Source organism: Heloderma suspectum, chromosome 4 (assembly GCF_057233095.1).
Source record: "Heloderma suspectum isolate Gila_16-S chromosome 4, 16-S_ref, whole genome shotgun sequence".
In the NCBI taxonomy this organism is placed as follows: Eukaryota; Metazoa; Chordata; class Lepidosauria; order Squamata; family Helodermatidae; genus Heloderma; species Heloderma suspectum.
This window is the reverse complement of record NC_139461.1, coordinates 309,813,063-309,834,932: the sequence shown is the minus strand read 5'-3', so window position 1 is coordinate 309,834,932 and position 21,870 is coordinate 309,813,063. Positions and strand designations below refer to the sequence as shown.

The following is a 21,870-nucleotide window of genomic DNA, read 5'->3' as shown; positions in this document are numbered from 1 at the left end:
GAATTATAAGATGGGAGAGAGGGGGGGGGTAAAAGTTGCCCATTCGAGGGTGTTGCTTCTGTGTCCACAAGACTGAGTTTCCATGAAGGGTCTGATGAAGCATCCATCCAAAAATGAGTCCATCCAAAAGCCTACTGGCTTTTGATGCTGGTCCTGCTGCTATTAACCGGCTTGCACCCTCCATGAAAGAGCATTTCCCCCACCATGTAAAAATATCAGGGCAGACTGTGATTCATGCACAAACCCAGCTTGCCTCAAGATCCTGTTGTAACTTCCTGTTTGTCCTTCGTGGGCTGATCCCAGACTAGAAGCTTGCAGAAATGCCCTAAACAGAATCATTGTGGGCTCTGGTCCACGCCAGCGTATGCCATAATCAAGTGGCTGGATTTTAAGGTGCTGCGGGACTTGTTGTTGTAACAACATCAGGATCTCAAATGGCTTTCGACAGCTACCTTTGGGGTCTGTGTGCTTTCAGTGTTCTGGTGAGTCCATTTTCAAAAGGCACTGCAGGTGAGTACAAGCCACAAGGCTACAGCAGGAATTTCTCAGTAAAATAAAATGAAATATGTGGGACCTGCAGTAAAAGGTTCAGGATTCCAGCCAGCCAGTATCTTCTAGGATACTCCATTCCATTCCACTGTCCAGGTTTTGCTTCCCTGCCCCACCCCAAGACACTCAGTATTCTGCCCTACTGAATGCACTCAATCTTCCTTAGCTGTTTTGGGAGTATTTTTGTCTCTTTAAGATTTTTTTTCTGCTTCTGCAAAGTTTGGGTTTCCCTCTGTGCCTGGTAATTCCTTCCTCTGGTTTCTCAGTACCCTGTTTTATCTAAGAATTGGCACTCATCCCCTGAGTTTGCTGCTAGGGGGGTGACGCTACCCACAGTTACATGGAACCATTTTTCAGCTGTTTAAAAAAGGCAGTTGGGCTGTGATTGGGAGCAAAAGAGCAGCAAAATCTTTCCCACCAGGGGCAGAAAAAAAGTTTGGGGAAGACTTTGAGCAGAAAAAACAGCCGGCAGTTCAACTTGGGCACTTCTCACCCCTTGATCTCCTGACTCCAGTATCCTGCGGATCCTTCTTGTGCACGGTGGAGGTGGCTGGTACATGATGTAACTGCATCTAAAGTGTACTTTGGTCCATAGAGGGCAGAATGTGAATGAGAATGGAATGATCTGATCGGGGAGAGAAACACTGGGCATGGAGCCCTCTCCCATCCCTCTCCTTTGGCTGGCTTTGAAAGGAGGGCCATGCATCCATTTTTCTACAGGGAGTCTGTCTCCACATCAGAAAAATGTGACGTGTGCAGCGGCACTCCGCAATAGCTTTCTTTCAGTTGACTTTTTGAGGTTAAACTAAAACTTTGTGGAGAGGATGGGGATGGTATCTGAGTCCAGGCTTCCTCTTCCCATGTCCTCACCCGCTTCTGGTGTATATTTTCTCTCAGAGTGCAGCCCTATGCATGTTTAGACAGAAAAGAGTCCTGCAACTCCCAGCATTCCCCAGCCAGCCATGGGGAGTGCTGGCAGTTGTCTCTGACTTCATCTCTGTCTTCCGCGTGGTTTGTGATTTGGAATGTCACCTTTTGGGCTGTGTCCTGCGTGAAGACCCATGCTTAGCATTGCACTAGGACTAGTGAGACCTTGGTGTTCTGGCCTTGATACATGTTGGGCTGTGTGTCCACCCAGGCAGCTAAATTCACATCCGGTCCATGCTTCCATGTAAATCAAATCTTCAACTTTATTGCAAACACAGTGTGGGCAGCAAACATCTAATAAATGAAGAGGATCACTACCTAAACTAATGATCAACTAATGATCAAGAAATAAACCAGCTAATAAATCAACTACCTAAATTATTTATTTATTTATTTATTGCATTTATATCCCGCCTTTTTTTCCTGTTGCAAGGAGCCCAAGGCGGCTTACGTGATCCTCCTCCTCTCCATTTTATCCTCACAACAACCCTGTGAGGTAGGTTGGGCTGAGAGTCTGTGACTGGCCCAAAGTCACCCAGTGAGCTTCCATGGCTGAGCGGGGACTAGAACCCAGATCGCTGGGCTCCCAGTCCAACACTCTCGCCACTACACCACACTGATCATTGATTAATGATCAACTAACAGATGCAGAGGATCACTACCTAAACTGTAGGAAGAGGAAGAATGGAAGCGGAAGCAAGTTGAAATAAAAGAAATTTAAGACTGGGTGAGGGGATCAGGGCGGTGGTGAATGCCTCCCTTGAGGAGGGAGTGATGCCATCAGCCCTCATGGAGGCAGTGATAAGACCGCTCTTAAAGAAGCCCTCCTTGGATCCCCAAGTTCTGAACAACTTCGCCCAGTCTAAAATCTGGCATTTTGGGGCAAGGTGATTAAGCGGGTGGTGGTGATGCATTTGAAGGCACACTTGGAAGAAACCAATTATCTAGACCCATTTCAGTCGGGCTTCAGGCTTAGGCATGGGACAGAAATGGCCTTGGTCACCTTGGTGGATGATATGAGGAGGGCTCTGGACAGGGGTGAAAGCTCCTTCCTTGTTCTCCTCGACCTCTCAGCGGCTTTTGATACTGTTGACCACGGTATCTTCCTGGACCGCCTGGAGGGTTTGGGCATTGGAGGCACCGTATTGCGGTGGTTCTGGACCTTCCTCTCCGGCAGGTACCAGAGGGTAGCACTGGGAGAGGAGGTTTTGGATCTGTGGCCACTCACTTGTGGGGTGCCACAGGGTTCCATCCTCTCCCTGATGCTATTTTGGACTCCCAGCTGTCCATGGAGGCTCAGGTGTCAGCTGTTAGCCAGACAGCGCTGTATCAACTCCATCTGATATGGCGGCTGCGCCCCTTCCTTCCCGACCATCTGCTCCCATCGGTAGTACATGCCCTGGTCTCCTCTCGTTAATGCGCTCTATGTGGGGTTACCCTTGAAGACGGTTCGGAAGCTGCAGCTGGTACAGAACGCGGCAGCTCGCCTGATTAAAGGCAGCCACCGGCAAGATTACATCACTCCAGTGCTGAAGGAGTTGCACTGGTTACCAGTTGTTTTCCGGGCCAAATTCAAGGTGTTGGTTTTGACCTTTAAAACCCTATATGGTTCTGGCTCAGCCTATCTTAAGGAGCACCTCCAGCAACACCAGACAGGCCGCTTAACAAGATCAGCCTCGGATGGCCTTCTCTCTGTCCCATCAGCCAGGACAGCTAGACTGGTGGGGACGAGGGAGAGGGCCTTTTCTGTGGTGGCCCCCACTCTGTGGAACTCCCTCCCTAGGGAACTCTGTCATACCCCCTCTTTAATGAGCGTCTGCCGTGCATTAAAAACGTGGTTGTTCAGGCAGGCATTTGGGGTGGGTTAGGGTATTTTAGAAAATGTTTTTATTGTAGAATTTTATTGTTTTAAACTGTTTTATTATATGTTGTACATTGCCTAGAATGGCCAAATTTAATAAATAAAATGGTATGGATGACAGGAATGGATGAGAAGAATAATGGACAATGCAAGGCAGAATTTCTAAGCAAAGAACCAGGGCAGAGGGAGGTTTATTCCTACTGAAGGATAAATTGGTTTGAAATGGACTAAAAGTTCTCCCTAGAAGCAACCAATCCAGCCCTGGCACAAGGGTCTCTCACTGCCTGAGGTGGGACAGAACATGCTCCACCACCACAGCGCATCCCTTGCTGCCGCATTATGCTACTGCTGCATTATACCCCTGCATCATGCACCCCATGCCCCCTTAAGTTTGCTGCCATCACTGCATCAGCGCTGTGGATAACTGTACAGCTAGACAAAGTGTTTGCAGGTCTCTTGTGAGAGCTTGCCCTGGACTTGCAAGGGCCCCACAGCCACGTCTTGCAGCAACGCATTGTGAGGGAAAGGGCAGGCGGCTGCTCCAGAGAGCCCCGCCAGCCACTCTCTCACTGCAGCCAATGCCATGGCAGGACAGCAGCTGGCAGGGCTCACCAGAGCACCCACAGGAGGCGGCAGGGCAGCAGTGAGCCCTCCTGGTGGGGGCGGAGGAGCGGTGCAGTTCACTGCTCCTCCTGCTCTTCCACCTGATGCAGACATCTCACCTTGCCTCATGGGTGGGCTGGCCCTGAACTGATCAATGCATGATGGTGGATGATAAAGCCTGATTTATACAGGCAAAATTAAAGGAGTTCTAAATGCGAAGACCAAGGGGCAATATGGCAGATAATACAATGACCAGCTGAGGCAGAACACTGGGCTGAAAACCCATGCATCCCACTGGGCGACCTAGGGTCCCCCCCCCACCCCTCAACCTCGGCACTCGCAGAAGCCTTTTGAGATGATAAGGGGCAGGGTGGGGCTGAGAGATCATGTCTGCATCGCCCACGGCTCTGATGGTTACCCTGATGACCTTCCCGCATGAGCAGCTGAGATTCTGAAATAGCCCTTCATTGCCTATGTTGCTTTTTTTTCTCTCCCACTTACACTCCACTCACATGTTCTATGATCCCATTGACCGCTTGCAACAGGCAGAGAAATCTGCGACAATTTCGCAAGCCGCCTTCATTTTTGCTTTGTTTTTTTAAAGCGAGGACAAAGTTCCTGGTTTTATGCATACATCACAAGATCTGTCACATGTAACCCCCAAAGAGGAAGAAACAATGCATGTACTGCAGAAGTTTGAATAAGAAACTAGGGATGTCAGAGAATTCCACGACGGATCTCGGTGAGGCCGAATGCCAATGCATTCGGCCCCCTGAAATCCATCGTAGAACGAAGCCCCCGCCCCCCCAACCCACGAAAGGTGCGCGGGACAAAGTCCCCCCTGCCCCCACCCCACAAAAGGCGCGCGAAACGGAGCACTTACCTGCTCCCGTCCGTGCTGCTTTGCGAATGGCGGCCGCCTGCAGCCGCCATTTGCTTCCTCCTCTTCATAGCCATGAAAGGCTACGTAAATACTTACACAGCCTATCACGGCTACCGCAGGGACATCATTTGCATCTCTGCAGAGGCCGTGATAGGCTATGTAAGTATTTATGTAGCCTATCACGGCAGGGGGGGAAAACCCCACCAGCGTACACAAATGGCGGCGGCTACTGCCATTTGCGTATGCTGGGGTTTTTCCCCCTGCCGTGATAGGCTACGTAAATATTTATATAGCCTATCACGGCTCAATAGAGGGACACAAATGGCGGTGGCTACGACAGCCGCCATTTGTGTCCCTGCAGGGCTGCCCAGCGGCCGGATGACCGGCTGCGGGCGGCTGGAGCCGGCCGGTGGCTCTGCGGCTTGGCCACGGAGCGGAGCCGGCTGGGCAGGATTCCAGGGGGAGGGATGGAGCGCCTCCCCCCCACCGCGGATGCCCCTGCGCGGAGCCAGGTAAGGGATTCATACATCCCTATAAGCAACTCCTTTGCTCAAGCAGAAGTGTTAGATGCAAGAAACAGATATGTCACTTATTGTGCATTTTGATATTTTTGAGAAAGATACGTAGCCACCGGGTGTGTCTATGTGAGGCAAAGGTAGGTGATAATATAGGTATCTCCCACAGGATCTTTCAGAAGGGAATTTTAATGTATTCACAGCCATATGGAGCCATGTGTAATTGATTTTTGACAGCAGCCATGCCACAAAGAGATTTTTTTTTTTAATGTTTGGGATGTTCACATAACCCCTTCCATTTCAGTTCTCACTCTCATGATCTCTCTCCCCTACTTCGCCCCAGGTCTTTCCTTGTACTTTATTTGAGCAATACACTACGTACTAACAGCATTCTTCTTATCACTGGATCACTAGGGATGTACAGGTTCCGCTGGGGGGGGAGGCATTCCGTCCCTCCCCCCGGAATCCTCGCTGGGGGAGGAGGCGCTCCACGCCTCCCCTCCAGAATCCTGGCCGGCCGGCTCCGCTCTGCGGGGATTCCGCAGAGCCGCTGGCCGGCTCCGCCAGCAGCCGGACATCTGGCCGCTGGCTAGCAGGGATGCGTCCCTGTAGTCCACCGTGATAGGCTACGTAAAGACTTAAATAGCCTATCACGTCTGGCTTAAAAAACCCCAAACAAACGTGCGTTCCTTATTTTTGGCTGTCTTAGTCTACGTAAATATTTACGTAGACTAAGATGGCGAAAATAAGGGGGAACGCAAATAGCGTCCGCTGTGCTATTTGCGTTCCCCTTATTTTCACCATCTTAGTCTACGTAAATATTTATGTAGACTAAGATGGCCAAAAATAAGGAACGCAAATGGCGGCGGCTGTAGCCGCCGCCATTTGCGTACGTGTGTTTTTTTTTGGGGGGGGTTAAGCCAGACTTGATAGGCTACGTAAATCTTTACGTAGCCTATCACGCCATGTAAAAAAAAAAAAAACCTCTGACAAGACTGCAAATGGCGGCAGTGGCAGCCGGTCGGAAGACCAGCCGCCACAGCCGCTGCCGCCAAAGCCGCCACCGGAGCCACCGCCACCTGGAAGATCCGCTCCAGGCAAGTCTCGTCCCGGGGGGATCCGTGGGTGTCAAGGGCTCCTTGGAGGGCTCTCAGTCTAATCCAGTAGCCAAGTCCAGACACAGACAAAGGGATTCTTTTCAAAGCTTTATTCTTCTTTTATAACTTAACAGCTCTACAGGTAGCAACTAGATCTGAGCAGCAGCATCCCTATGCCCTAAGTTAGAACAGTTGGTCCCCGTTTGAAAAGCAATTACTGGCAGACCCCTGAATATAAGGACTAGGGAGAATCCCTCCCCTTTTCCCTTGGATCCTCTGGGCGCAACCGTTCTTTGAGCGCCAACCGGGCACTACGCCTCCTTTCCGCGCTCTCCATTTGGCGCCGCTCTCTGCGTCTGCGCTGCGCATCCAACCAGTCTGCTATCGGGGCTGGGTCACTCCCTGGACTGCTTTCTAATCTAGGAATGTGGGTGGGAGGAAACTCTGTCAGCTGCGGGCCATGGGTAAAAGGGGTGTGCTCCTCTCCCAGGAGCGACTGCTCTTCCTCCGAATCAGAACTACTCTGGGATTCTATGGGCTCAGTGTCCACCCTGACAGTGGGGGGGCGGGGGGGCAGGCCATTCCGGCACAGATTTCGGGGGGCCGAATGCACTGGCATTCGGCCTCACCGAGATCCGTGGCGGAATTCTCTGCCATCCCTCCCGGATCACAACCTCTAGTCACTACTGCTGGCCAGACTAACTTGCTTCCCCGGATCGCTTCCCTTCCCTACCCATCAGTTACTCTGAAGAGGGGAAAACAGTCTTTGCTTGAGAACTGGATTTCATCACTTTGCTACTGTGGTGGATTTTGAATAGTTTTAAAATGCAATGTTACTAATTTATTTTATTGCAATTTAATCTGGACAAGTTCCAGGAGTGCTCTTTTGGGATTCACTGTAAATCGTCTTCCCCTCTGCAGAAATCTCTTTGCCCCTCTCAACTCAGTCCCGGAATCTTTGACTGCACAGAAGGGACCAACCCCACCCTCCTGACCTGAACACCAGGACTTGGGAAAGGAGGAAACTGATATGTGTATTTTAAAAATTAAGCAGGATTGTAAGTTCTTAATTTGTATCAAGCGTTCTTCTAGCACACCAACAGACCTGCTGGCAGGGATCCACATGTAATTGGTTGCCAAATCGCCAGCTGAGAGCATACATTTAATTCTGGCAACTGGAGCAATCATTCCCACTAATTCCACTGTTCAGACTCTGAATGTCATTGGCTATGTAGCAAAAATGGTACCACCTACTCACATTTGCATCCCTTTTTGCATGCAACCCCCCCCGCCCCACCCAGACCGAGAAATTGGCACCAACAGGAAATGAACAAAGACTCTAGAACAGCTTTCCTAACCTGGTGCCTTCCCGATGTGTTGGACAGACTACAACTGTCATCATCCCCACCCCATCATGCTGCCTTGGAATGATGGAAGTTGTAGTCCATCACAGCTAGATGGCACCAAGTTGAGGAAAGCTGCTCTAGGAAATGCATGCTAATGAAATAAAATAATAATAATAAAATAATAATAGTAATATATTTTAATACCTTCTATGACATTGATGAATTTTGCATTTGTCACTGCTCTGTAAAACAACATCAGAATTTTCTTAGGTTATTTCCAACATGGTCACATTCAAGCGAAAGTGCGCCATAGACAGTTGGTGGTTCACTGACCACAGCTGACGCATCACTGCCCTTGAAGGAGTTGCACCACCAGTTTGTAGGGATGTCAGAGAATTCCACCATGAATCTTGGTGAGGCCGAATGCCAGTGCATTCAGCCCCCCAAAATCCGTGGCAGAATGAAGCCCCCCCGCCCTGCAAAAGGCGCATGAAATGGGACACCTACCTGGTACCGTTCACACTGCTTTGCAAATGGTGGCCACGGCTGCGGCCGCCATTCGCTTCATCACTATAGCCATGATAGGCTACGTAAATACTTACATAGCCTATCACGGCTAACGCAGGGATGCCATTTGCGTCCCTGTGGAAGCTGTGATAGGCTGTGTAAGTATTTACATAGCCTATTACGGCAAAAAAAAGGGAACGCAAATGGCGGCTATGGCGGCCGCCATCTGCGTTCCCTTTTTTTTTGGCCGTGATAGCCTACATAAATATTTACATAGGCTATTATGGCAAAAGAGAGGGTCACAAATGGCAAAATACAGGGACTATCACGGCAAAATACAGGGACGCAAATGGCAGTGGCTATGGCCGCCGCCATTTGCATCCCTGCAGGCTGCCCAGCGGCTGGATGTCCAGCTACGGGCGGCCCTGGCTGGTGGCTCCACAGAATTGCCGCGGAGCGGAGCCAGCCGGAGAGAATTTCGAGGGGAGGAACGGAGGGCTTCCCCCCTACCGCAAATGTCACCCTTCGAAAAGGTAAGTGACTTTCATACATCCCTACCAGTTTGGTGTCTTTACTGCAAGGTGCTGAGGACCTCCACTGGCTTCTGTTCTTGGTATCTGTTCTTGCAAACACTCATGCACACCCTACTGCCACCTCTCCCCTGTGAAGCCCCCAGACGGGGCAGAGGGCATTTTCCTCTGTGGCCCAGGAATCAAGCAGTCGAGCCCTTCTTGTTAGAGATGTTGCTAAACTAGGACCAGCGACCCACCGCGGCCAACATTTTTGGATCCTTGTTTGCTGGGAACAGCAAGGTCAAGTGATGCTAGCGCTATGGGAAGAAAAAGGCAGGCGCTACCTGTCAGAGTCTGACAGACTCACACAGTATTAGGGCTGTGCCCTTGTTCACTTCAGATGCCGATTCAGACCTTCTGAATTGGACCCACTTCACTTTGGACCAATTCAGACCCAATCTGCCCCGTGCTTTTAACCCCCCCTGGGTTGTTGTTGTGTCTGAACCAGGCCATCACATGGTCGAGAGCACAGCTGTTTCTGAACAAAAGTGGGGGCATAATATATGAGGAGCTCTGCATATGTACAGAATAGCACCAAGGGAGGCAAGCAGGGGCAAATGGAAATGTTGCGAACTGTGGCAAGAGAGGCAAGCGTTCAGACATACCCCGACACAGTAATTCTTAAGTGTGTCCTTACATCGCAAACCCCACGACTTCGGAGACCACTAAAAGGGCTTCTGAACTCCTTCTACACTCCAGTGCAGCTGCAGCAAATACCGTGGGGTGAAGGGAAAGGGGAGGCATCACTAGGCTTGGGCATGCTCCATGTTACCGAGATATCTGTGAATCAAGACATTACTATTCGGGGCCTAGTGGTGAGAGTGACAGACTGGGAGCTGGGAAATCTGGGTTCTAGTCCCCACTTGGCCATGGAAGCTCACTGGGTGACTTTGGGCCAGTCACAGACTCTCAGCCCAACCTACCTCACAGGGTTGTTGTTGTAAGGATAAAATGGAGAGGAAGAGGATAATGTAAGCTGCCTTGGGCTCCTTGCAAGAGGAAAAAAGGCAAGCTATAAATGCAATAAATAAAATTAGTACAGCTGCATTATGGTGCAGAAAGTGGTGCTTTAGTTCCACATTTGTCACCACCCTGGAAACAGCCTTCACCCTTTTCCATTACTATTTTCAACATGGCTTGAAAATAGGGGGAAATGGGAGAAATGCACCATACGCCGTCAGTGGGTTGTTGACCACCGTTGAAATCAAAAGCAGCAAGGATGTCTTGGAGGAGCTGCAACAGCAGATCGGTGTCTTTCTTTTCAGATGCTGAGGCCCAGGAAGTAGAGGTTGTCCAGCCACAGGCTGTCTCGGCACAGCTAGGAGGGACCCTTAAACTGGAATGTACAGTGACCGATACAGCTCAGCCAGGACCGGTGAAGTGGTTCTTGGGAGAAGGCCCCCGTCGGAAGCTGATCTACGCAGACAGGCCAAATACTGGATTGCCTGAGAGAGTAAGGAGGAATGCCAAAGGCTCCGACACAGATTTCACCATCCTCATCCATAACGTTTCTCTTGAGGATGCCGGGACTTATTACTGCATAAAGCAGAAGAAAGAAAGTGGACATGACAATGACTGGAAAAGTGGACCTGGGACACGGGTGGTTGTGAAAGGTGAGTGGTGGAAACTGGGGGAGAGGATTGTTTCTCTGCTGTTGCTTGCTGGTTCCATTGGCCCCGACACCCCCTGGGTTAGTGCTGTTAATTAGGTCAGTTGCGGGGGGGGGGGGGGGCTGGCAGGAACTGTGGCAAGAGAGGCAAGCATTCAGACATACCCCGACACAGTAATTCTTAAGTGTGTCCTTACATCCCAAACCCCATGACTTCGGAGACCACTAAAAGGGCTTCTGAACTCCTTCTGCACTCCAGTGCAGCTGCAGCAAATACCATGGGGTGAAGGGAAAGGGGAGGCATCACTAGGCTTGGGCATGCTCCATGTCACCGAGATATCTGTGAATCAAGACATCACTATTCGGGGCCTAGTGGTGAGAGTGTTGAACTGGGAGCTGGGAGATCTGGGTTCTAGTCCCCACTTGGCCATGGAAGCTCACTGGGTGACTTTGGGCCAGTCACAGACTCTCAGCCCAACCTACCTCACAGGGTTGTTGTTGTGAGGATAAAATGGAGAGGAGGAGTATAATGTAAGCCGCCTTGGGTTCCTTGCAAGAGGAAAAAAGGCCGGATATAAATGCAATAAATAAAATAAATTTAGTACAGCTGCATTATGGTGCAGAAAGTGGTGCTTTAGTTCCACATTTGTCACCAGCCTGGAAACAGCCTTCAGCCTTTTCCATGACTATTTTCAACATGGCTTGAAAATAGGGGGAAATGGGGGAAAGGTAGGTGATTATACAGATATCCCTGGTGGGAACCCCCCCCCCCAGTGCCTACCACCCCCCCTGCACCTACTGCCACCTGGGCCCCCTCGGGAAGTGCTTCTGCAGCTGGTCGTCTCCCTTTCCCCGTGGTGCTAGCTTGGGTACCCCTTTGTCCTCTTCTACCAAGGACAGTCCTCAATTTGAAGGCGTCCTCTAACTGAGGGGCAGTCCAGTCCACACCCGCTCTAAAGAGGAAGAATCCTCAGCAGAGAGAGGCCGGGGCCTCCAAGCAGGCCATCCGCAGTTAGCACCTGCACAGTGGACTGAGCGGCAGGCACACGGATCCCCCGGTCAACGTCTTCCCCACTGGGGTGAGATGCAACTATAACTATAAACTAGTGTATTTATACTTGTGATTTCTAAATTTGCATCTGTACTAATACATTAGTTATTTAAAACATTTCTATCCCACCCTATATCATTAAGATTTCAGGGCGGCGTACTGATAAAGTCAATTTAAACAGTATAAAACAATAAATAATGTGAACACCTAAAAACATATTAAACACTAAACAAGCTAATACCTGTTAAAATCTAAAACAATAACACAGTTAAAACAATGGGCTAGGGAATGCATTTAGCCCTCAAAGGCTTTGGTAAAAAGCCATGTTTTTACTTGTCGCTGAAATGAGACCAATGTTGTGCAAATTGGTGTCCTGTTTTGCCCTCTTGTTTTGGCAATGCATAAGGGGCCACCCCAGCACTTGCACTCTCCATGGCCAGGAGAGGAGAGGAGAGGAGAGGAGAGGAGAGGAGAGGAGAGGAGGCTGCAGCAGCACCACACCGCTAGGCAGGACTCAGTGGTAGCGGGCAGGAGGGTCAGCTGGGCCAGGCAAGGTATGCTTTATAAAGCATTGCTTTATAGGGGAGACCGCTCCAACTTCCCAAGCAGGATCCCACAAGTCTATCTTTCTCTTAACCCAGATATCCCTTAATGTTTTTGTTTTTGGAACCATAGAGTCATAGAATAGTAGGGTTGGAAGGGGCCTATAAGACCATCAAGTCCAGCTGTCTAGCTTCAGTGTGGGAGAGCCCACTACCTCCTTAGGGAATTGATTCCATTGTCATATTGCTCTAACAATTAGGACATTTTTCCTGATGTTCAGCCGGAATCTGGCTTCCTGTAACTTGAGCCCATGATTCCGTGCCCTGGGATGATGGAGAAGAGATCCTGGCCTTCCTCTCTGTGACAACCTTTCAAGTACTTGAAGAGTGCTATCATATCTCCCCTCCGTCTTCTCTTCTCAAGGCTAAACATGCCCAGTTCTTTCAGTCTCTCTTCATAGGGCTTTGTTTCCAGTCCCCTGATCATCTTTGTTGCCCTCCTCTAAACCCTCTCTAGCTTGGAGAGGGTTCAGAGGAGGGCAACAAACATCTACTTGATCCCAGTTTGATAGTCTCCATCAACAGGTAGCTCCCATTTATTAGAATAGCTAAATTGATCCCAGTTTGATAGTCTCTGTCAACAGGTAGATCCCATTAATTGGATCAGATAATTGATCCCAGTTTGATAGTCTCCATCAACAGGTAGATCCCATCAACAGGTAGATCCCATTCATTAGAACAGTTTATTGATCCCAATTTGATAGTCTCCACCAATAGGTAGATCCCATCATGTCCATGTTCTCCCCTCTCCCCTTTTGTGTCCTAGAAGACCATGGCCATTGCACCATACATTTCATTTCATTTATTACATTTTGGTTTGGCCCAATAGCCAAAGATCTCTGGGCGGTTTACAAAAACTACAAACCTTAAAAATATAGTATTATCCATAATATCAAAAGAGACATATAAACAGAGCAGACCCCGCCGCCCCCAAACAATATCCCATGACCTGATTAAAAACCTATCATATGCTTCCAAATGCCTGAGAGTAGAGGAAGGTCTTAACCTGGCACTCAAAAGATAACAATGTTGGTGCCAGGTGGGCCTCACTGGGAAGTTCACTCCATAATTGAGGGCCATCACCAAGAAGGCCATCATCCTTGTTGCCACCTTCCAAGCCTCCCTCAGAGGAGGCATCTGGAGGAGGGCCTTAGACAATGAGTGTAGGGTATGGGTAGGTTCATGCCAGGAGAGGTGCTCCATCAGATATTGTTGTCCCAAGCCGTGTAAGGCTTTATAAGTCAAAAGCAGCACATGATGGAGCTTTCAGACAGATTTCCCAATGGATGGGGCGGGGGGGAATGGCCTGGCCATTTTGTTTATTTGTTGGAAGACAGCTGCCAGGAAAAAGAAGAAGGATATAGCTCAGTGGTCAAGCACTTGCTTTGCATGCTGTAAATTCCAGATTTAATTTGTGGCATCTCCAGTTAAAAGAGAATCAGGTAGCAGGTGACCCTTCTGTACCTGGGACCCTGGAGAGCCTCTGCCAGTCAGAGAAGCCAATACGGACAAGGTGGATAAATAGTCTCACCTGATCTAAGGCAGCTTCCTCTGTTTCAAGGAGCCAGGCTTCCCTCCCCCAGCTATCTTCAACCCTTGTTTTTTTGTTTTGGGGGGGCAGGGGGCTTAAGGGTACTTAGATATAGGGATATACAATTTTTCTTAAATCATTGCCATCGGTGTTTTGCGAATTGTCAGGTGTCTTTCATTCCATCATTGACAGAATGATATTTTTCTCAATTCCCTGAACTTATTTATTTATTTGTAATACTTATATAATGCTTAATATAATAAAAACTCTTAAGTGATTCGATTTGGAAAGTGTGCATTTCCGTAAATCCCTTCCAAAACTGCATTTTCATACTTTAGCCTATGGGAGGAAATGCGCATTTTCAGGGTTTTTTTTTAATCTTTTGTATTTTTCAAATTTTTGTATGACTAAATTTGCACACAATTCCAGGAAGTTAAAAAAAACAGTCTGCAAGTCCGTGGAATCTACACAACTCAGAAAAAGTCGTTCTGCTGCAGAATTTGCAGGTCAGATTCATAGACTTCCAAACTCATTTGAATCCGTTGTGGATTTCTCCAACATCTCTACTTAGATACACTGGGGTTTTTTTGCTGGCCTCTGCCCCTAGATCAACAAAACCCACTGGGCTCCCTCCCACACACAATTCCCACCATCAGGCCTGCTCTGGGCTCTGCCCCCCATGCCCTATGAAGGCCCCCCAGTTTTTGATTTCAAAAGTCACTGACCCCAACGTTCAGCCTTACACTGCCCGCTTCCTCTTTAGCTGTCCAAGACGAGCACATCGTTCCAGTGGCTGCTGGGACTGCCTGTATCCTCCTTGTCGCCTTGTTCATTGTAGCAGTTTACTTCTATGCGAAGAAGAAAAGAGGTGAGTGACCATGGGTTTGGAGCCGATGCTTGCACCCTCCCTCTGCCACAAGTCTTGGGGTGAATAGTTAGAAGAGCCATGCTGGCTGGGGATGATGGGAACTGCAGTCCAACACCTCTGGAGGGCACAGGGGTTGTGGGAAAGCTGAGTTAGAAAGTTGGCCTAGGAGAGAGGAGACCCTGGGTTCAAATCTTCACCCACCCCTATGAAGCTCACGGAGTGAGTCTCTCTCAGTCTGATCTACCCCACGGGGTCAGTTTACGCTTTGGAAGAACCAGGTTTGAATCCCCACTTGGTCATGAAGCTCTCTGGCTGAAAGGACCTCACAGGGTTGTTTGCAAGGATCATAGAAACATAAAATGGCGGGGTTGGAAGGGGCCTACACAAGTCCATCGAGTCCAACCCTCCGCTCAGTGCAGGAATCCAAGTCAGAGCATTCCTGACAGGTGGCTGTCCAGCCTCGTCTTGGATGCCTGCCTCCAGTGTGGGAGAGCCCACCATCTCCCTATGTCATGGGTTCCACTGTCGTATTGCTCTAATGAAAAGACATCTGGGGAGGGGAAGGGAAGTGTCTGCCACCCTGATCTCCTTGAAGAAAAGGAGGGATAGAAATGTAATAAATAAGTAAAAATTAAAATTTGAAAGCCATGTTATTAATCCTGCCCTCTCCTCTCCTGTGTTTGTCTGTGGATCTAGGCAAAAACTTACACATGTCAAGGTCAGTATACGTTAGCTATCATTTCATTAACTTTTCATCGTGTTTGGGGAGATGCGTTTGGGGAGTCACAGCAATTTGGCCCACAGCAGAGCTGTGTGCGCACAACATCCTGGATTGAATGAAATGTACCACACAGTGCAGGTTACTTACACACACACACACACACACACACACACGGTCTTTTGGACTTGAGTTTTTCTAACACCCACTGCTAGTGTCATGCGCCAAATCGCTTTTGAATCCGAGGGGCGTTTACAAAGCCATTTCTGATATGGCATTGGAGCTGGCAGCTGTTTTAGATGGGGGCGGGCGGGTAGCCAGACATCCTGCTAAGCAGGGCCATGCCTTAGCTTCTCTTTGCACCCCAGACTCTACATGCAAAATAAAAATCAAGGTTCTCAACAGAGGAAGTCCACTGCGCCAAGAAACAGAGCCAGCCCCAGGTTGCAGAGGGCCTCAGTCAAGGCTCCCTCCATGGGCCCCTCTTACCTTCTCACCAGAATCGTCACCTGCTTCACTGCTACCACCTGCTTGCTTGCCAAGTAGACAGCCAATGAGCATGCAGGCGGTGGCATCTCCTGCTCCTCCTTCAATCAGACCACCTCCACTGCCTGGGCCGGAGCGAGAGGCGGGCGAGCAAGCAGGCTGCAATGGTGAAGAGGGAGAGCAGCTCCAGGGGGCTCCTGTCAGCGGGCCCTTGCTGGGGTGTGGGCCCTCGGCAGGTGCCCGCCCATGCCTGCCCTTGATGCTGCTGGCCCTGCCAAGAAATGCTGAAATGTTGCAAGTCGCATAAACTTTTCTCCCTTGCATAATTTATTTTCGTTCTGTTAGCCAAACTATGTGTCGTGCAGGAGGAGGCCCATGATCAGATCATCTCTTGATATTTTTATTTGTCCTTTTAAAGCACCCACGGGAGCTTCTGAGCTTGATCGGGGCAGTGGTGCTAGGAGACAGGAGGGCTTACCCTCCTCCGTTTTCCTCATCTAAATGCTACCCACCCCCCGCCCCTGCAAAGCTTCTATTACCTGTATTCCACACACACCCCACCTGGGGCTAATTTATTTGTTTAACTATTAAAACATGTTTGAATGGCCCTTCATCCAGATCATAGAATCATAGAACAGTAGGGTTGGAAGGGGCTTACAAGAGCATTGAGTCCAACCCCCTGCTCAGTGCAGGAATCCAAGTCAGAGCATCCCTGCCAGATGGCTGTCCAGCCTCGTCTTGAACGCCTCCAGTGTGGGAGAGCCTACCCCCTCCCCGGGTAATTGGTTCCATTGTCGTGTTGCTCTAACAGTCAGGAAGTTTCTCCTGATGTTCAGCCGGAATCTGGCTTCCTGTAACTTGAGCCCATGATTCTGTGTCCTGCACTCTGGGGTGATCAAGAAGAGATCCTGGCCTTCCTCTTCGTGACAACCTTTCAAGTACTTGAAGAGCGCTATCATGTCTCCCTTCAGGCTAAACATGCCCAGTTCTTTCAGTCTCTCTTCACAGGGCTTTGTTTCCAGTCCCCTGATCATGTTCGTTGCTCTCCTCTGAACCCTCTCCAGTTTGTCTGCATCCTTCTTAAAGTGTGGTGCCCAGAACTGGACACAGTACTCCAGATGAGGCCTAACCAGTGCTGAGTAGAGTGGAACTAGTACTTCCCAGGATTTGGAAGCTATGCTTCTATTAATGCAGCCCAAAATAGCATTTGCCTTTTTTTCATGTCCTCCTATTCTTTAGATACCCCACCACCCCTTCTCTACCTATAAGTTCTGTTAATTGTTAAGTTCAGCTTCCTGCAACTGGGTGCAGGGCTACAACTTCCATCATCCCCAGCCACTATGGGGAAGGCTGGCCTAGTTATTCTTTGAAACAACTTCCCCTCCTCCACACCACCAGGGTTCTGTGAAAAGGCAGATCTAGGGTTCATAATAAAGCGTACGAAGAAGTTAATGCAAAATTAAGCATGTTTTTATTGATTGCTTTGGGGGGCACAAATATTGGGTTTTTCAGGCAGAGAATCTGGGATCCTTTAGCACACTATTTGGTATGGGTGGTTGGGTAGAGGTGGGGAGAAGATGGCTCGGCTATCAATAACGCTGAATATTGTTAATACTTGGGAGAGAGGACAGAAGACAGGTATCCACTAGGGAGCTTTCAATTTGCCTTCTCTGTGCTTCCTCCCCACCAGGTCTGTGGACCCCCTTCCAGTGAACGTAAGAACTCCTAATCAGGTATGAGTAATAAAACTGGACGCTGGGGGCTCTGATGTCAGTGGGGCGATGAAAAATAATGAAATTCTGCAGCAACAAAAGCTCAACTTGGCGCTCTGTATAAATTACCCACATTTTCTCTTGCGCTGCATCATTTATTCTGCCATTTTTACATTTTGCACAGTCTTGTTCTGCTAGTCTTCAAGCAGGGGGTGGGTGTGTTCTCCGTGCTTCTTCCTCACCAGGCCTGAAGAACCCCTTCGGCGGAGTGGCAGGAGTGGTGGGGGGGGGAGGCATCTGAGTTTCATCCCCACTCTGGCTTCTGAGATTTCAGGTGCAGGCCCATCACTTTCAAGCACATATCTGAAATCGTAAGGCCTAGAAACGTGATCTTTTTTTCTTAAGAAGCTGGGGCTCTCCGGAAGTTGTACTCTGTCTCCAATATCATATTCTACTGGGTTTCTGCACTCTTGCACAGCATGCACCACCCTGGTTTTAATGTCTCCTGAAAGGATCTCACAATTTATTTATTTTCAGACCTCAGGTGATAAAGAAATTGTCTATGCTGACCTGAAAGATCCCAGTGGTCCAAAGAGGCCCAAGCAAAGCAGTCCAGAAGTGCATTCTGAGTACGCCACCATCTGTGTACCACAGTCTGTTCCTGGGTAAAGGGAGTAAGGGGGCTTCCCTGCCATGACTCAAAAACCACCTGAAGTGAAACCGTGGAAGCATGCATGAACTCAGGCGCAAAGGAAGGGTGCAATTTCCTGGTGGGAAGCAACAAAAAAGACTCCGTACCCCATCTCTGCACCAAAGGGTTCTTTTTTCTACCAGAGAGGAAACTCTCTGGATCGATGCCATGCTGCAAATGTAAGAATGCCACACGTCTTCGTTAATTCTAACTGCAGCCGGGGTCTACACTTGCTGTCCGATCTGGACATGTTTTGCAATCAGCTTGAGCGGAAGATGCAATGGGGCATGGAAGTGTTGGGAGATCACTCTGTTCTTTTTGCCTGGAGGCCAAGCGTCATCGCTCTGGTCATTACATGGACACTTGCCTACTTACACAGGAGACATGCCACTTTGATTATTTTTAATAAAAAAGTGGAGTATACGTATTCAGCTAACTGCACCAGGCCAGGCCAAGCCATCCGTAGCTAATTAATTGGATTACCAGGCAAGCAAAGCCGGCAGATTGGCGGCGGGGGGGCGGGGTATGTTCCTCAGACGCTGATGAGGCAACATATTTTTCAGAAGCCACTGATGTGAACCGGATGACGCATCCTTGCAGAGATGGCTCCAGCAGCACCGAGAGCAAGGGAATAGCAAATATAACCTTGAGTCCTTCTTGTCTGCAACAAAACAGGACCTCGCTCTGCAAAGGGAAAGAGCCAGCTGCAATTCTGTAACTTTCCCCTCCCCTCCCCGCTCCTCTGCGTCCCTTTAATATATTAGTAAACACTTCATACGTTTTCCCAGATGGATTCGCTTTCGATTGAATCAAGCACACAGCCTCCATGGCTGTTTTGCTAACAAGCTGGTAGGATGGGAGCAAAAGACGCGCCCCCCGGGGTGGATCTGATTGAGCCGGTGGCACAATTGCGCTCAAGTGCTCTGGAGCGGACTAACAGCCTTTCATGAACTGGCATGATCACATTTGTTCCATGCCCAAAACACCACCGCAATCTTGGGCAGCAGCAGAGAAAGCGTTCTTAGCCTCGCGACACCCTCTGACGTTCGGAGGGGAACCATCTTTGATTCCTCCTGCCTCCGCCTCCTCCACTTCTTCTCCGGGCAATGGCTCTGTGGCATCTTAATTGCATTAAAACTGTCCTCATGTAACATGGCCTCACAAGCTGCCTGTCTGGCGGGGAGCTTTTCATCACACTCGGAGCTGGCTGGAGCGATCTGTTTGGGAACCGCTTCGGGGTCGGCAGAGCAGATGGCAAGGGAGCGCTCATCCTCGTGCAGGCGGCACTCTTAATTTGCAAAGGAGCCCAAAGGGCCCTCTGCTCCACAGCTCACCCCCACCCCTGCCAACAAGACAGAACCATGCAGCATCCTCTACCCACCTCCCACACGTATCATGTACACAGTCCAAACACACTGGGATCTACACCCAGAACAGAGCAGACACATCTTACATGGGGCTTGCAGATCTTACTTCAAAGATCTATACCCTGACTCTCAATCAAATGAATCTCATGGTGGCTTACACAACACATTAGGGAACTTAATAGTAGCGAGCAGGAGCAGTGGATTACCTATTTTACCCCATGAGCTAAACAAGGGCTGTAGCTCGGTGGTGGAGCCCCTGCTTTGCAAGCAGAAGGTCCCAGGTTCGATCCCCAGCACCTCCAGCTCCAGGTAGGGCTAGGAAAGAATCCTGCCTGAAACCCTGGAGAGCCATTGCTGCCACTCAGTGTCGACAGTACTGGGCTAAATGGACCCATGGTTTGACTCAGTATAAGGCAGGTTCCTATGTTCCTACACTGTATGTTCAAATACAGACCTACATCCGAGCAGTGGATCTGTAAATTTCAGTTTCTCACTCTTCCAACCGGAGGTTTGTCTAAAAGTTTGAGCTTTTTTTTTAAAGTCCGCATGAAAATCCGTGTGCGTTTTGTGCACATTTCTCCAAATAAATGCAGTTTTGTATGCAAGTTTGCCTAATATACACATTTTTGCAAGCAATCCTCCTAACATAAAGCATTTTAATGTGTGTGTGTTTTTCATGAGTATACCTATTTTTGTGTGCACTTTTCCCTAATATTTGCATTTTCTAGGCATTTTTAAAAATATTTGAGAACTGCACTGCAGAATTCAGAGATGTATGAATTTTGAAGGATATCTGGGTTTGGTTTGCACATTGTTTTCAAAGTGCAAAATTGGGAACGTTTGCATTAAAATGTGAACTGCAGAGATTTCTTGCCCCATCCCTCCATCTGAGTTACTGCAGATCAGAGATTCTAACACAAAGATTCAAAGTGGCCAGTAGAGCTGCCCAAACACTTAGGGTGCCTCCTGACAGAGGGCTTCTAGTGCTACCAGTCAGAATCCACTGTGCAGCAATTCCATCTTTTTTCCTTAACAGATTCTCTGCAGGAAGAAAAAACAGATGGAAGAAAAAACAGTGGTGGGAAAACACGGGAGGGTTATGAGTGGAAGATGAAGGCATCTAGACCCCCCTGCCCCAGTAACATGCCATGAATGATGGTGCACTCTGGAAGCTAGTATCTAAGGGTGGGGGGTGGGGGAGGCACAGCAACACTCCAGGGGGGCAAAGATTTCCAAAGGTGGGAGCCACCACTGCCAGGTCCCTGCACACCCACAAGTTGTACCTCTACCAGAGCTGGGTTCATGGGGGGTGGGGGAGGCAGTGGTGGAGTTAAGTAATTTCTCTGGACTTAATTATGCCATTAGAGCCAGCTTTTTCAAAATGTGATAATCAGTCCTGCTCCATTTGAGGGCCGTCCTGCTGGTTCTGCTGAATGACCCACTGCCCCCAAAGTCCTGCTCTGATGGCAGCACCGGGAGGCAGTCCTTATGATATCCAGATCCCAAACCACTAAAGAAGTTATACTGTTTCCCTAGGGACTGTCTACTGCTATATGAACCTGCCTGTATGCTGAGTCCTCTTTGGAGGTCCTTCTCTGCATACTTCTGCCCTCAAAGGACCACAGGTAGGGCCTTCTCAGTTGTGGCATCCTGCCTCTAGAATACTCACCCCAGGGAGGTTAAGGTGGCACCTACTCCTCTTATTTATACATTTATTGATTTTTTATCCTGCCCTTCCTCCAAAGAAGTGCGCGTGGTTCTCTCTCTCTCTTTCTCGCACACACACACATGCGCGTGCGCGCACGCTCGATGTTATCCTCATAACAACCCTGTGAAATCTGATATGCTTGGAAATAGTGCCCAAGGTCACCCAGTGAGCTTCATGGCTGAATGGGAGATTTGAACCTGGCTCTCCCCATTCCTAGTCTGACACTAACCACTACACTGCTCTGGCTCAACCTTTTAAAATATTATTTGAATTGGCTTTAACTCTGCTACATTTTTACTGCTGTGCAGTTTTATTATGTTTTTTAAAAGGCTGGCCTTTATTATTTTGATTGCCCTAGCCTTGCTGCACACTGCCCTGGGAGGTTCACACTGAAAGGACTTAATTAGGGATGTTGGAGAAATTTGCAGTGGATTCAAATGAGTTTGGATTTCTGTGACTCCAACCTGCGGATTCCACAATGGACTGGCTTTTTCTGAGTCATGTGGATTCCCTGGACTTGTGGGCTGGTTTTTCACTTTTGAGGGGAATTTGCGCTAATTCACTTTAGTGCTAATGTAGATTAGTGCATTAGTGCAAGTGCGCATTAGTATTACTGCGCACTTGCACTAATACAAATTAGTTAATGCACATTAGTGTTAATTTGTAT

General features: G+C 49.0%; 1 protein-coding gene across 3 annotated transcripts; it reads left to right on the top strand.

Annotated features, from left to right (window-relative positions):
* The first annotated feature begins 301 nt into the window (after positions 1 to 301).
* On the top strand, positions 302 to 20,358 carry LOC146349008 (tyrosine-protein phosphatase non-receptor type substrate 1-like). Of its 3 annotated transcripts, XR_014790782.1 has the most exons (7): positions 302 to 510; positions 10,126 to 10,473; positions 14,417 to 14,521; positions 15,218 to 15,239; positions 17,416 to 17,458; positions 17,975 to 18,307; positions 18,692 to 20,129. XR_014790782.1 is itself a non-coding variant. In XM_084854504.1 (6 exons), exons 1-6 carry the CDS (start codon positions 435 to 437, stop codon positions 18,104 to 18,106), a joined length of 726 nt encoding a protein of 241 aa, XP_084710630.1. In that variant the 5' UTR covers positions 302 to 434; the 3' UTR covers positions 18,107 to 20,358. The 3 variants fall into 3 exon arrangements, 2 of the variants coding, with proteins under 2 accessions (XP_084710630.1, XP_084710631.1); XM_084854504.1 differs by having other exon boundaries at positions 17,975 to 20,358; XM_084854505.1 differs by lacking the exon at positions 302 to 510 and adding an exon at positions 7,357 to 7,493 and having other exon boundaries at positions 17,975 to 20,158.
* The last annotated feature ends 1,512 nt before the right edge of the window (positions 20,359 to 21,870 follow it).